General features: G+C 47.3%; 1 protein-coding gene across 1 annotated transcript in view; it reads left to right on the forward strand.

The window, feature by feature from the left end:
* Positions 1-12002: 12002 nt before the first annotated feature.
* Positions 12003-16682, forward strand: part of FOXO1 (forkhead box O1) — a 94812-nt gene continuing 90132 nt past the window's right edge. The window contains exon 1 of the mRNA XM_058276912.2: positions 12003-12747. Coding sequence (XP_058132895.1) covers positions 12169-12747 — 579 coding nt within the window. The 5' untranslated portion in view covers positions 12003-12168. The remainder of the gene's footprint in view (positions 12748-16682) is intronic.

Raw genomic sequence — 16682 nt, forward strand, 5'->3', positions numbered from 1 at the left:
TGTTTATAAAGTTTCCCCAAATGCAACTGATAATGTATTTTTTTCCAGTAATGCAAAACATTTGATAGAATAAAAGATACAGACATGTGAAGTTAAAATATGACTATATAATGAACAATAATGAAAATGGTTAAATATTTATTTTGCTCTTAAATTATTATAAAATTAAAAAAATGTAAAAGACACCTAAAAGATGTTCTTTTTCAGATTTTTTTCTCTGAGTTAAATACCTTCCCTGTAAAAATTAAGTCCTTTTTGCAAATGGACTGCTAATGTTACATCCCAATAGGGGGCACTAAAACACTGTTTTTTAATATTATTAAAGTTATTTTTTGCAAGTGGACTTCTAATGTTACATACCAGAGGGGGACAAGAAAATATTGTTTTTAAACATTATTAAAAATACTTGCAACAGAGCAAAAAAGGACTTTTGGGCAACTTTTCTTTTGCCCCTTCACATTTATCAGAAAATGATCAAGAATACTGGTCCATGGAGAGAAACACAGTTCAGTTTGAGGATCAAAACTAACAAACAGTGCCATAATCTAAGTTTGCAGAGGCAGGGATCATTTTCTGTCTAAAAACCCAGCATGCCAGCGATTTTTAGTATTAGTGAATGTCATAGGGACACGAACTTTCAAGCTTGCTCTCTCTGATGCTCCATAACAACAATGGGCAACCATGCACGGAAAGACTTCAAGCGGAAATCAATGGCAACACTCAATTGCATAGGTCTGCTATACATTTTGTTGATCTGGAAAATGTAGTGTCTTTTCTTAAAGATTTTTTTTAATTTCTCCCCACCCCCTCATTGTTTACACTCACTCTGTTCTTTGTTGGTTCTCTATTTCAGGAGACACCAGGACCCAAACCCAGGGCCTCCAATGTGGGAGGGAAACACCTAATCACCTGAGCCTCCTCCACTCTCTGATTTGTTGTGTCTCTCATTATGTTTTCCTCATGTCTGTTGTGTCATCTTGTGTCAGCTTGCTGCACCTGCCTGTTGCATCAGCACCGTCTTGCTTGTCTTCTTCAGAAGGCACCAGGAACTGATCCTGAGACCTCCCATATGGTAGGCAGGAGCTCACTCACTTGAGCCACATTTGCTTTTCACATAATTTTAAAATTCAAGATTGTAGCAACTTTCAGACCAATCACAATTTCAGCATGAACTATTTAGCCATCCCCTTAAGGAGTGGCCAGATGGAGCTCTGTTCCAGGAAGGCCAGCTTAGTGCTCCAGGGAAGCCAGCTCTATGTTCCAGGAAGGCCAGCTCAGTGCACCAGGGAGGCCAGCTCTATACTCCAGGAAAGGTAGCTCAATGTTTCAGGGGAGACAGCTCAGTGCTGCAGAGAAAACAGCTCAGTGGTCCAGGGAAGCCAGCTCTATGTCCCAGGAAGACCAGCTCAATGCTCCAAGGAGGACAGCTCTTTTTTCCAGGAAGGCCAGCTCAGTGCTCCAGGGAAGACAGCTCAGTACTCCAGGGAGGCCAGCTCAGTGCTGCAGGGAGGACAACCATATTTTCCAGGAAGACCCCATCTATACTGCAGGAAGGCCAGTTCAATGCTCCAGAGAAGACAGCTCAGTGCTCCAGGGAAGACGGCTCCATGTTCCAGGAAGACCACATCTATACTCCAGGAAATCCAGTTCAGTGCTCCAGAGAAGACAGCTCAGTGCTCCAGGAAGGCTTGCACAGCTATGGAACATCTTACCCCAGCATGCACCATGGGGAACAGCGAGCTGGACACTGGAATCGCACTACAGGCGGCTGGATGTGGGTGAGGAAATGGCTTTGGTTCTGCAGGCCACATGGGACTGCCACATGCTCTAGCCTATGTCCATCCCCTAATGGGAAGAACCAACTATGGACCATGAATTGGTGATCCTTGCCTTGAATCCTATAAGCTGACTTTCCTGGTTTCAATAGTTCCCCTCAGAGATGCTTCTTCTAAACAGAACCCTCTTTCTAAGCGTGATGTTCCCAAGGGCTCTCCAGAAGCCTCAGGAAGGCTGAAGAGAAGAGCTAGGTGAGGGAAGACCCCCTTCTCCTCCATGCTGTGGTTTACTGAGGCAGGGGACAAGGGGTCTGTGTGGGTTGGTGGCTGGGGGCTGTCACACACTGCAGATACATGGACAAACTGGCAGGGGTGAGGCCCTTGAGGAAGAAGGCTTTGGGGACTCCTAATAGCAAGGCTCCTGACTATCCTAGCAAGGAAGCTTGGCTCCAGAGAGGCCCTTGACAGCCTCAGCACCCGCAGCTGGTCCTGCCTGGGGCCATCTTGATGCAACAATCACACCTGGCCCCAAGAGCACCCTGGGGAGGGGCTGGATAGGGATTTTATCATGCCCATTACCTCCAGGAGGCGAAAGGGGCAGAGCTTGAATTTTACCTTCTGTTCTAGTGCTCCTCCCACCTCTTTGCCCTGAAGTATGTTAGGTTGGTTTGGTGGTTAGCCTACTCATCAGTGAGCTGATTGCATGGATGGACGGTTACGTCTACAATCAACTGAGGAGATTGTCACCAGCCATGAGTGAGATCTCATCCCATCAGCTGAAGGCCTTTAAGGGAAAAGTAGTCTCAGTATTCAGAGAGAGAATTCCCAGCTCTCTGTCTGAGAGCCAGTGTTCTGGGAGCTCATCAAGGACCTGCATGGGAGTCCCTGGCTTGCAGACTGTCCTGCGAAATGTGGACTTGTGCATCCCCACAGTTCCATGAGACAATTTTATAAAATCTCAGACTATTTACAGATATCTCTTGTTGGTTCTGTTTTCCTTAGAAACTCTGACTAATAGAGTTGGTGAGGTAGGGGGTAACAGGTATTTGATCTATTCATTTAAAAAGCAGCAGAAGGAAACGGATGTGGCACAACCAAATGGGTGGCTGTCTACCATACAGGAAGTCCAGGGTTCGATGTCCAGGGCCTCCTGGTGAGGGCAAGCTGGCCCACACAGCGAGCTGGCCCATGCAGAGTGCCGGCCCACGCAGAGTGCTGGCCCACGCAGGAATGCGGCCCCACACAGGAGTGCTGCCCTGCATGGGAATGCCACCCTGCATGGGAAAGCCGCCCCACACTGGAGTGCTGGCCGACACAGAGAGCTGGCACAGCAAGATGATGCAACAAGAGACACAGAGTAGAGAAAATAAGAAGACATAGCAGAACAGGGAGAGGAGGTGGCACAAGAGAGTAATTGCCTCTCTCCTCCTCCAAAAGGTCCCAGGATTGGTTCCCAGAGACAACTAAAGAGAATGCAAGCAGACACCAAAGAACACACAGCAAATGGACACAGAAAGCAGACAACAGGGAGAATGGGGGAGGGTGGGATAAATAAAAATAAATCTTAAAAAATAAAAAATAAAAAAAATTAAAAAGCAGCAAAAGCAGCAGGATTTCCTGTTTGAGAGTGGGGAAAAAAAAACCTCCATAGAACAAATGTAGCTGTGCCATTGGGCAAGTTACTGAGCCTCTGTGTGCTTGGATCTCTTCACCTGTGTCTCTCCCACAGGGTTTAGACAGCAAAGTGCTTAGACTATTACCTGACTCAACTTGAAGCTGCCAGTGCTTTCATAAGCTAAACTTCTGAAATGAGTCTACTAACTTTATTTTTAACTGCTTTTTTAAAAAAGATTTATTTTTTATTTCTCTCCCCTTCCCCCCCCCTCCAGTTGTCTGCTCTCTGTGTCCATTTGCTGTGTGTTCTTTTGTGTCTACTTGTATCAGCGGCACCCAGAGTTCTCGTTTTGTTGCCTCATCTTGCTGCATCAGCTTTCCATGTGTGCGACACCATTCCTGGGTGGGCTGCACTTTTTTTCATGCAGGGCAACTCTCCTTACGGGGCGCACTCCTTGCGTGTGGGGCTCCCCTATGCGGGGACACCCCTACGTGGTATGGTACTCCTTGCGCACATCACCACTGCACGTGGGCCATCTCATCACACTAGTCAGGGGGCCCTGGGTTTGAACCTTGGACCTCCCATGTGGTAGGCGGATGTCCTATCTGTTGGGCCAAATCCACTTCCTTTAACTGCTTTTTAATCACCTACGGAGAGGATCAAAAACAATATCAGGATTTAAAAATTTTTTTTTAGTAACACTTTTTAAAATTAAAGTTAATAGATGACATAGAATATTACATTAGATTTTAAAGTTTTTATAGCACAATTTTGGATATACTTTCAATATCAAAGATATAAAATTCTCACATCACTTCCATGTATTTTGTCTTAAAATTCTTAGTTGCATGGCATGAATAGGCAGTAAACATTCCCGAGATATTGGACCTGTTCTGAACTCTTGTTGTGCAGACAGGTGAAGATCACACACATTATTTCTGAATTCACTGAGGCTGTTTGGACTTTGGCAACCACTATGCAAGACACGTTAACATGAAAAGGCAGCAGCATGAGTTAGCACAAATACCAGAGATTTAGAAATCGTGTGTTTACCTAAATTAGAGTAATTCATATAGCAACAAAATCCTACCCACAAACTTGTACCAATGTCAAAGAAGAAACATTTCATCCCGGTTTCAAAGCACTTTAACCCATTATACTAATCCTCACAATTGCTCTTTGAGGTATGTGGGTGGCAAGTCATACCAAGACACAAACTCAAAATGCAGAATAAATTGAACACCACCTAAGGAATAGAAGAGCAACTTGCGGCTCATGCTTTGTTGGTTTTTGCTTTTCCTGGAGGATCCGTGTGAGGTGTCACTTTGTCCTGTTTGCACGTGGGCCAGCAGCAGGGTGCGTGGTAAAGCGCCTGTGCGCTGAAGGAGGCCCGCACTGTCTGTTTTCCACCCACTTGCGCCCTGGCTGGCGCGACGAGGAGGACGGACACCGGTGCACAACGCGCAGACATTACCTGTCTTTCTCCACTCCACTTTCCCAGGCCTCTGCCAGGCTTCGAATATGACCTTGTCTACAATTACAACTGAAAATCAAGTCAAGTATCAGAAATATCAATGTTTGAAAGAAAAGAGGTATTTTTGGGTGGTTAACTGATCTTGAATTACTTTGGTTATCATGCAAAAGTTGGCATTAACATTGACTAGAGCTCAGGCTAATGTTCCACGGGTCATGGAAACTAGAATATCTCCTGGAGGTGGGAAAGCACCGGGGACTGATTTGCCTTTTGTGATTCATTGGCCATTTAAACTCTTCCTGGCTGAAAGGAAAGGAGCCACAGATAAGCTCTTCCTACCATTGGTAGAGGCCTGCATTTCTTTAGAGTGAGGCCAAAGAAAAGAGAACACAACCTAACTCTTGGTTTTTTATGAAAATAGGAGACACAGGGGCATTATCTCAACCCATTCTCACAGTAGTTTCTCCACAGGTGCTTTAAACGTATTTGTAATATTGCATGCTTTCTTGGTGGGTGTGGCACTTTTCAATTCATTTCGAAGCAGGCTTCAAAATAGGAGCACAAAATTTTTTTATATTCGTTGTGCCTTGTTTTAAATGTTATGTCCTCATGAAAGTAAATCTTATGGTTTTGACCCCCCACAACCCCAGCAAGCCCAGCAGTAGAGCTGGGCTAGTATTATGGGAATCAGGCCCACCATCTGATTTAAACTATTTGTCCTAATTTAACTTTAAGCTTCTGAAACTCTGGTGATGAAAGGCTTTTAGATAAAGAGCCAACGTTAATCACTTTCTTCGGTAGGGACACAGCTCTAAAGGGCTGGTGAACTTAGTCTGAAGCCAGTGTTAGGACAAGGCCTGCTCGGGAAAGGGTCCAGACAAGCCAACCACACCGGAAAGACTAGTTGCTCCTGCGGCAAGTAGTCTGAGCTGGCTGTTCAAGGAAGCAAGTGCTAATGGCTTGAAATCCCCCACCTCATTAGTGTTATACAAATGCTAACAGCAGCATTATTATTGTTATTTATTTCCTCTCAAGGCTTCTCCATTAACATAAACTGATCTAGCTTCAAACAGAGCTGACTGCTGACAATCTAAAAATGCCGAATATCTTGAAAACATTTGAATTATCTCTAGTTAATTTGTAGTATTTTAGAAAAATCCCAACATTTTATGGAGGAAGAAAATGTAGTGTTACCAGGGTGATTAGCTCTGGACTTGGGCGATGGAAGGAAGGTTCAAGTCTGCTCATAATTAGAGAAGATTCTAAGGTAAAATCTTAGCCTTTTGTGCCTCACTTCATTTTCTGTAAAATGTGAATCATAATAACTCTCTGATGTCATTGGGTGGTTTTGAGGATTGATTCAGATAATAGCTGTAAATCGATGGTCCATAGTTATTATTGAAAAAATATCAGTTTTTATTAACCTTGGGGCATAAAGAAAACTCTTACATGTATACCCAGATTCTGTGTAAAAAATAATTACAGTGTAGAATGGAAAAATAGAACATATACACTCATGTGTATATTTATCTATTCATATAACATCTTCAGAAGTGATTTAAGAAGGGAAAACAGAAGGAAGAGATCTCACCAAGGCTAGTCTTGGATTATAGAGAGTTTTTCCAGATTGGAATCTTCTAGAGCTTGGGAATGCAACCTAGCTGTCAAATGTTCTGTTTTCAGTTTGTGCTTCAGAATTAAATTATTTAAATACATATGGCATCATATGAAACAAATCAGTTTATTTCCTCCAGGATTGTATCAGTGATTGGCTAATTAGAAATTTCATTTTAAACGTTAAACATTAGACTACAGAATATTTCAGTGTGTTTTAAAAGCAGTATTTATCATAAAATAGAAAACGGATATCCCAGAGAAGTACTCACTATTCATCTCTGTTTACTTTCTGGCACATCAGACTTTGCATATGGGTGGGCCCTGTGAGTCAGTGAAATCTGAAATTTGATAAACTCCTACCTCCTGTTTTTACACCATAACTGACAGTCAGTGACCACATGTATCATATTAAAAACACATGTACTCTAACTACTCAGTCATTACCTCTTATTATTGATTGTTATCAGCAAACAGTAAGCAACATAGCTAGTTGCTAGAAAATGCTAAGTGCTTTCTCTTCCTTCTTTCTCTACAGTTGTGCATTCTCAGTCACGGTTGGTTTGTGATCCTATCTGACTCCCTTTCCTTACTGCAATGCCATAGAAATAGGGCACTTGGATTTGAAAAAACCAACGGATTATTGTAAAACAGCAATTCTCATTGCTTAACTTAAACATTCCTGCATATTAGTTTTCCAAGTAAATAAGTAGAAAAAAAATGCCTTGTTAAACTTCCTTTCTGCCAAAAATGTACTGCCATCTGTGTTCTAGATGGCAGCACTTTCTTATTTAATACATATGTCCCTCCTTCCTTTGGAAGCATGTTAAGAGCCTTAATATGACATGAAACAGAAATAAAATACTGAAAACACATTGTGTTTCATACATGAATGCAAGATTCAGATTTTTGACACAAAGAAATGGAATTTCATGGGCTATCCATTACTTTTATGGCAATTCTGTAAGTCTTTAATGTAAGAAAAATGTTTAATCATAATATGCAGGGGAATTGAGAGAGTTATTTTATTGTCTCAAAAATAGTAAAGGACCTAGTGTTTGAAAAGGGTTGAAGGGGAGCAGATGTAGCTCAGTGGTTGAGTGCCTGCTTTCCATGTGTGAGGTCCTGAGTTCAATCCCCAGTTCCTCCTAAAAAATTAAAATAAAATTAAATTAAAAAGTTGAAGTTCATCCCATAGTCTGAAAACCTCCAGTTAGAAAAGGCAAATGTCAGTGTCAGGAAAAGCAATGCAGTAAATGGAAAGAACCCTGCGCTGGGAGTGGGCGTTCTGGTCCCTGCGCTTCACTAAACAGCAGCCTCGGGCAAATCGTGGGCTCTCATCTGTTTTCTTACCTGAAAAATGAGGGGTTTGAGTTAGACGAATAATCACCTGCACTGCACATCTGCCACCCAGATATGGCTAAACCTAACATTTTTAGCTGACAGGACTAACTTCCAAACTTTTAAACATTGTATCACCAGCATTTTCCATGTGCCATTATAAACTATTTGTCAACAACTTTAAGTGACTGCATAAGATTCTACCTTATAGAAATGCCATTGTTTACTTAACCATTCCTGTTCTAATGTTGGTTATTTACATTGTCTAAAAATACATTTTCGTATCCCTGCAGGGACCCAAAAGCTGTCATCTTTCACTAGCACTTCAAGTGAAGGAACAGTTTATTGAAACTGACAAACAACTATGGCTCTCTACAGCAGAATTGAAAATGTAAAGCTAGTTCATGACTTTTCTTCCTGTTTTGATTAGTAGGCAGTCTATTTGTGATAGACAAATGATCTGATGTAGTCTCTGCATACTCTACTTTAAAAATTACTATGCTAACATATACACAACATTCACATAAATTCACAAGGCTGTGCCATCATCAACACCATGTTACCAATACTTTTCCATCACCCCAAACAAAAAGCACAGTACCCATTAAGCATCACTTCACCACTCTCCAGGCCCCCCCCCCATAACCTGTACTTGTATAACCTACTTGTGTCCATTTTGAATAAAGAGCGTGTCAAGCCAGAAGCCTTATCCACCACAGCTCACCCTTCCAAAGCATGTGGATGATGCATTTATTTAGCTTTTGTACCACATCTCAGTTTTTTCGAAATGGTGACAATGAGACTTTTGATTTATTCCTTAGCATTCATTTCTAATATCCATCAAATATTTTTGTGTGTCATTCCTCCAAATAAATATTGTCAATATGCATTATTTTTTAACAAATCAATTTAATTGATACATATTATTAAAATATAAATCCATCCAGAGTGTGCATTTGGTACAGTTGCATAGCTGTGCATTCATCACTTCAGGTATTTCTGGAGCATTTTCATTATTGGTAAAAGGTCAGCTTTCAGACCCCAGGTCCTCTTTGTCAAGCAACAAACTGAGGGTTTCCTTAGGTTGACAGCAGGATCCTAATAATTCAGACAAAATATTGGAAATGGACAACGTGGAGAAAGGCAATGTGAGGTCTAAAGCTAAGTGACACGACTGAAAAATAAGTATTCAAGCTTTTCACTTGTTCATTAAATTGGACTTAAATGAACCATTTTGACAAATAAGAATCTAAACCAGGGATTGGTGTGTTGGTGGTGAGAGAGTAAATGGTCCAGAGGAAAGATCCCTTGGCCTTCCTGTGGAGAAGAATGCAGTAGTTACCCCTAAACACCAGGCAGACAAGGACATCAGCTGGATTGTGCAGGTAAATTCCATTTTTATGCTAACTGCCCTTACATGACACAGAACAATTCTTCCCGGTTTGGCCATATGCACTAATATGCAATAATCATTAGAAAAGGCCTTCAAAGCAAACAGCAACCACAAAAAATACTGAAGGAGAAAAGAAATGAACTTTTCTCTCTTAAGCAGAATTAATGTAGCTTAATTACTTTGCTAACTTCCGGAGAGAGAAAACATTTACATTTTCCACTTAAAAAACAAAACCAGTTCTTTTGTAACTTGTTTTCTTTCATTATCTTACTATCATCTTTTTGTGTCTGCTATCTTGATCTTTAAATGAAAATTTTATTCAGTTCAGTGGAGTTCAAGTAACCAAAATTACTACTGTTCTGTGGCCTAACTGGATGGAAATACACCACAAAGTTAAATGGCTATCTATATATTGGAATTACAAGATATTTGTAACTTTATACTTTTATGGATTTTCCTGAATTAGCTACAATAAGCATGATTGCTGTTATCAACAACAAAAAAGTTATTTAAGATTTTTTCTCACATTGGAAGAATAGGAATCTGGTGTGTAGAGACTATTGATGGGAAAGCAAGAAAGAGAAGCTCTAGGCCCACCACCACCACTCTTTGACTGTGATCTTTGCCAAATTTTTAGTCTTGTGCCTCAGTTTCTCCATCCATAAATTAAAGGGGGTCACTAAGACGATTTCTAAGCTTAATTTCAACCTTAACATTTTGGGTCTATGTGTGAAGAAAATTTAGTTTGATACAACCCTTAGAGTGGATAATATGGTAGTATTAGATCTCTCAAAGTTACTGGCTGGCCCAGCAACCCACTTCTGGAAATCTCTCCTAGAGAAATCCTTGCTGAAATGCAAAAGGACAGTTGTACAAGATTCATTACAGAATTGTGTGGCACCTAAAGATTGGAAACAAGCCAAATGCTCACCAAGATGGGCTTCAGGACATCAGTGCATACACAGAATGCAGGCAGCTATATAGAAGAATGAAGCCTTTAATATACATTTTTATTTTTTTGGAAGAACCTTTCAGAGGCATAGGTTCTGTAGGTTCTCTGTGCCTGCTTCAAGTTTTTAAAAGGATCATACAAAGGGAAACAAAGATATTTAAAGGGAAAAAAAAAGGTAAACGTTAGGCAAGCAGCTGAGCTGACTTCAAGGATCTGGGAAAGCGCGTCCCTCCTCCCACGCAGCAGAGTGGGCCGCTAGGGCATGCTCCGCCTGCAGGGCGCGCCAGCGGCCGGGGGGCGGCCGGCGGCCGGGGGCTGCCTCTGCAGGGTCGCGGCAACCGCTGGAGCAGCAGCAGTTCCAGAGCGATTTGGTTTGGCCTCATTATCTGGGTTACAAGTCCCCCAGAGGCTGGCCAAATTTAATAGTGAGCACCAGGGGAGGGGGTGGAGACCACCCCTATCCCCCTTCCATCTCGCTCACCTCCCCCCCCACCACGCCCCTTGCCTTCGGGATGTTCTAAGAAGTGGAGAATGAAGAAATGAGGGCTTGGAACAGGAAGACAGTGAGGCTGTAAAGGAAGGAATAAATGCTATGTATAGCTCTTTAATCCTTTCAACTTTTGTAAACGTTTAGAGGCCACTTTTTCAATTGAAGAATTAGCTATCAGAGGGTATTTAAAAAAAAAAGGATTTTGGGCAAGATATTTTACATTCAGCTATTTTACCTAAGTGTGCCCACCCCTCTAAACGGAAATGCCTTCTCTACCCTTCCTAAAAAAGGAAAAAGCAAAACAAACAACCTGAAGAGAGAGCTGTTTCTCCTGCTTGCTACCAGGGTCCAGAAGGGGAAATCAGGGTAAGGGGAGGGGAGGCCAAACCCGAGCTGGGCTGGGCAGGACGGCGCCCTCGGCCCTGGCCCGCGCTTCCTGAGGTTTACTACTTGGTACCTCATCCCGTCACTCCGTAAGGGGAAGGACATTCAAACTGCACCCTGAAGAGGGGGTCAGGCGTAAAGTCGCGCGGTTCTCGCTAAATGCTCTGCTCTGCGCGCTCCGCCGGCGCCCCGGCCGGACGTCTGCCTCCCGCCCAGAGGCTCGGGAGCTCCGCAGAGAGCAACAGGTCCGGGGAGCGCCAGCAGCGTCGTGCCGAAACCGAGCTCTCCGCTGCGCCGCCCGGCGCCTTTTCCCATTCCCAGGTCTCCACGCCAAGACTGGCGTGACCCCTACTCCAGAATCGCAGTCTCTCGAGGGACGCGCCGGGCGGGCTCTGCTCGCGGCGTGGACGCGCGCAGCCCGCGCAGGGGCCGGAGGACCTAACAGACCGCAGGGAAAGGACCCGGCTTCCCCGCGCCTCGCGGACGGCCCGCGGAAAGCGCCGGGAGCGAGCGGGGCAGGGTGGCCAGGCCGCCCCCGCCCGCCGCGGCGCCCCGCGAGCCAGGGCGTCCCCCGAGCCCTGCGGTCGGCTCCGTAAGCACGCGGGGAGCAGAGGCCGCGGCTTCACGGGTTCCTCTCCCCGGAGTCGCGGCGCTGGACGGCCAGAGGCGCCCCGCCACGCTCGCGAGCAGCCCCGGAGCCCTCAGCCCCGGAGGACGCCAGCAGGGCCCGAGAAAAACAGCCCGCGCCCCGCCCCGCCCCGGAGGCGGCCCGCCCGCCCCGCCCGCGCCCACTGGCTGCCCGGGCGGCGGCGCCGCGCGCCCATTGGCCGGGCGCGCTGTCAGTCGGGCGGGCGCGCGCGCGCAGCGCGGGGGGGGACGCGCGGGCCCGGTCGCCGGCGGCCGCGGAGTCGCCGCATTCAACAGGCGGCAGCGGCCGGAGCGCGGCGAGCTGCGAGCGCCACCTTCCTGCGCGGACGGCCCGGGCAGCGCCCCGGCCCCGGCCCCGGCGCCCCCGCAGCCCGGCCAGTCTCCGCCCGGCGCCCGCGTCGGCTCCCGCCGCCCCCAGCCCGCGCGCGGGCCCCTCGCCGCGCCCGTCCTCGCTCGCCGCGGCCGGGAGGGCGGGGGTCACCATGGCCGAGGCGCCCCCGGCGGTGGAGACCGACCCGGACTTCGAGCCGCTGCCCCGGCCGCGCTCGTGCACCTGGCCGCTGCCCAGGCCGGAGTTCGGCCAGTGCAGCTCGGCCACCTCGAGCCCCGCGCCGACGGGTCCGTCCGCGAACCCCGACGCCGCGCCCGGCCTGCCCGCGGCCGCGGCCGGCGCCGACTTCATGCGCGGCCTGAGCCTGCTGGAAGAGCGCGGGGACTTCCCGCGGGCGCCCGGCGCCGCGGCGGCCCCCGGGGCGCTGTGCGGGGACTTCCCGGGCCCCGAGGCCGGCTGCCTGCGCCCCGCGCCGCCGCCCCCGCCGGGGCCGCTGCCGCCCGCGCCCGGGGCCCCCGCCGCCGCGGCGCCGCTCGCGGGGCAGCCGCGCAAGAGCAGCTCGTCGCGCCGCAACGCGTGGGGCAACCTGTCCTACGCCGACCTCATCACCAAGGCCATCGAGAGCTCGGCGGAGAAGCGGCTCACGCTGTCGCAGATCTACGAGTGGATGGTCAAGAGCGTGCCCTACTTCAAGGACAAGGGCGACAGCAACAGCTCGGCGGGCTGGAAGGTGAGCGCCGCGGGGCGCGGGCGCGCGGAGGGCCGGGGGTGGGCGTGCCCGCGCGGGGCCAGGCTGGGGAACGGAGGGCAGGGGCTCGTCGGGGAGCCGCGCGCGGAGCAAGCGCGCCGAGAAGCGGCCGCGAGAAAGTTCCCTCTGCGCCCGGGGCCCGCGCGCGCTCCGCGCCGGCTTTCTGCTCCCGGCCCCCGGGGGTGGGGGCGGTGCACCCGCCGCTGCGTGGGGCCGCTCGGCGGAGTCGCTTCCGCCGCGCCCGGCGGGGGAAGGCGCTGTGGGGGGCGCGGGGCTGCAGGTGGGGGCGCGGGGAGGCGCGAGCCCCGGGGCCCGCGTGGGGCCAGCCTCGCGGTTTCCGGAGGCCGGTGGGCGTTTGCTGTGCTTTGATTTTGTCTGAGGGGCCCCGAGTGCCGGGGCCACGCGCCGACCTCCAGGTAGCGCCCCCGGCGCGTGCGGAGGGGCGGCCTCGGCGGGGAGCGCGGGCGCAGGAAGCGGGCGGCGTTAAGGGCCAGCGCGTCCGGCCGCGCGCGGCGCGGGGCCCGCGGCCAGCCCTGTGCCACGCAGGGAAGCGTTCCCGGGCTCGCCTCGCCCGCGGGCTGCGGAGAGGCACGGAGGGCTTCGCTCAGCGTCCACGCGACCAGCGCGAGGGTGCGGGTTCCTTCTCGCGTGCCCGCCCAGCGGCGCCCGCGAGCGCAGAGGCACCCACAGAGGCGAGCAGCAGGGGCTGCGTGGCCGGTGGCCGTGGAGGAGGGCGTCACGTGGGGGCGTGGGGACTCCCGCCTCGGGAAAGGCTCGCGGGGGGGCGGGCGCACCCCTCCCCGAAGTGGCGCGGGGCCTGGGGCGGATTTCCTGCGGGTCGCGGCGTGGTGCGGACTCGAGGCTGACGGTTTCTCGCTGCCGCAGGTGGAGGGTCTGATGTAAATAAAGGCTCTCTAGCGGAACCGCGCGCCTTCCTCCGCGCGGGGGAATGGTCTTGGCGCGCTGGTTACGCAGACGTTGTTCTGCATAAACTGCCATCCCTGTGGTTAATGTGTGTCAAAAAGGTCAAGCTACTCACGACGTGTTGAAGTTTTTGAAGAAGGAGCCAGGATTTACTTTTTTCCCATTTAGGAATTTAGGGTAAAGGTACCACATGTCAAAAACCTCACTACTAGGCATTCCATGCAATTTTACCAAGTGTTCCAAAAGTGGTAGTCTCCTTAGTTTAAGTTAGGCATATACTTTAATCTTATAGATCACAAAATCGGGATCCTCTGCCAAATCCAGTGTTACTTACTTTGAATTTAAGCTCTTCACTGACTTGCTCACCTGCCAGTCCTCCTTGAGCTGTTATAAAACATTTACCACTTAAAAACCCTCGCTCCTTTTTTCCTGCCTTTCAAAGTACAGTGTGTTCTCCACCAGCCTTTCACCTCCTTGGAGATGGATGCCGCCTCCTTCGGCTTGCTGGAGGGCCTTTACTTAAAGGTAGAGCAAGGGATGTTTCCTAGGTATTTTTAGTTTGGCCTCTTTAATGGTGTTCTTTGAAATCATGGATGTTCTTTTAAAATTAGGAATATAACTTAAACTTAAAAGTTTAAAAAAAAATAGGTCCTAAGGTCAAAGCTGAAGACCAACCTCACCTCACAGCAGCCTCCCGGCCGTTTTTTGCTTGTTCCTTGCATGTTGTTTTTTCAAATGCGGTTATAATTGTAAGCTTACCTTTTTCTTTCTTTCTTTCTTTTTTTAACCCAGCGCTGGAAGAATTGTTAAGTGTAGAATTGGGAATCGTCTTCCGTGAATTGGAAAACAGTGGGAGCGCGCAGGGGGAGGCTGGGGGAGCTGGGGAGGTAGCCGGCTGCATTTTCAAATGAGTAAAGGTTTCAGGTGTGATCAGTCAGATTACAGCAAGAGCATTTTCAATTTGAGTAAAAGGGTATTTTAAGAAGAAAAGAGAGAATCCGAACGTTGTAACTCATAACTAGTTTTCTGGGTAGTTTTCATAAAAATGAGTTACTTGTTAAAGCCAAGTTTCACTCTCAGATCTGAAAGCGACTGCTGTTCTGAAGACCCATAAAAGGGAGAAACGTTCATGGGACTTTTAACTTAAAAAAAAAATCCAGTTCTAAAACGCAAATTAACCAAACCCAACTGTTTTAGAACTGAGAAGCGACTACTTTGCAACTAAATATTTCCTGTGATTTACTACTGGGAATTGGACAGAATCTTTAATTAAATGTAGTTTCTTGTGATCTACTTTCTGGGTCCTGCCTGAGATGAAAATCATTTGCATAGGACCAAGCAGTTGAAAAGGTGTTAAAGAGCTTGAAAATGTCACCTCTCATTTCAGGGAGCTCTTTGGACAGCTGAAGCGTTGGTTGTGTTTGTGGGGTTGTGTCCAGCCTGTGGGGGTGTGGTCTGCTCTTCACTTGTGTTAGTGTTTGATAGAAGGGTGCTGTGCAAAGTGCAAACGCAGCCTTTTGGAAAACCTGGCATCTTCTAAACAGTACAATATTTATAACAGTGCAACTTCGTTTCCATGCCCTATTTTCTCACATAGAAAGCTTATTATGGCTGCTTCACTTATTTTAGTTGAGTTGGAAGTAGCTGATTTTTATTTTAATGGCAGTTTTGAGCTGGCTGTTTTATTTTGATGCTTTGGAACACTTAATTTATCTTTAAAAGAGTGCTTTGACAGCAAGACTCAACAGTTACTGAAGAAAATTTTATGTTATTTAATCTATGATATAGCTCAGTTATTCTTTATTCTTGGAATGAAGTTTCTTTAATTTGGTCTGTGTACTGGCAATACATTCTTCTCTTGTTTTAAAATTCCCATACATTCAGTCATTTTAAATTGTAGGTGAGTAATTTAGGCAGCCGTAGAGATCCTGTGATGGGAAGATGGCTGTTTTCCTGCTGCATAATAAGTTTGGATTTACCTTGCTCAGGTCCACTAGAGGACCTGAGGCATCTTTCCTACCTCTCTGCTTGTCACTGAAAATTCTCAAGAGGAAAGGAAACCATTTTATAGTCAGGAAAAATTTCAAATTATGTTTTTAGTGAGGGGAGTATGAGGAAAGAAAATTAAAAATGGGTAAGGGGATAATGCAACCAAATATCTTACTCTGCTAAAGGCTGTATGTTAGATTAGTCTTATGTGACCATGTTTTAGGTCTAAAATATTTTTTTCAGAAATTCAAAAATAGGTGCCAAATCTGAGTAATTTAATTAAGACTCATAAGAATTTTATTTTATTTTTACCTATGATTTTTTGGCAAGTCCTTGGGAGGCCTGGATTTTATTTTGAAAGATACTCAGCTTTTCTTTTTTTTAGTGGCAAATGAGTACTGAAAAGAAAGCATTTTAATTCCTGTATAACTTTAAGAACTTAAAGTTGAGACACCGAAACTGTCAGAGGATTTCACATAGCAGCAAATACCACTGGACTTCACCCACTGCATAGGGGCTCTGCCAAGTGGCCTTTGCAGTGGGGACAAGAGGACAAGACACTCAGTGGTCAGTTAGGTCCCTAATAGCCGTGTCTGCTTCTTCATTTGAGCTCCTGGACTGTAATTCTGTATTAGACTTCCTATGGGAGCAGCTGTTTCTGTTTGCTTGGAATTTTTTGAGGAGCCTGAACATAGTTGCATATTTCTACCCTGGCATCCTGGGAATTTGCCTGGCCATTTTTTTGTCTGTCTGTGCCGTAAGTTTGGGGCTTCCTGGAATCTTCTTGGAAAGCTGTATAATACCCACTTTCCAGTTGTACAGAGTGGAGTGTGGGGTCAGTGCCCTGTGGGTCCATCCCTGGCTCCCTGCAGCTCAAGGTTTGTGTGGCCTTCTTAGCAACAACTTGCAGAGACTCGCCCAAACCACCCAGGCACCTCCCTTGGGTCAGATAACTGCCGCTTCTTGGTACATACAAAATTCTGAAGTTGCTACTATTGTTCTTC

Source organism: Dasypus novemcinctus, chromosome 15 (assembly GCF_030445035.2).
Source record: "Dasypus novemcinctus isolate mDasNov1 chromosome 15, mDasNov1.1.hap2, whole genome shotgun sequence".
In the NCBI taxonomy this organism is placed as follows: domain Eukaryota; kingdom Metazoa; phylum Chordata; class Mammalia; order Cingulata; family Dasypodidae; genus Dasypus; species Dasypus novemcinctus.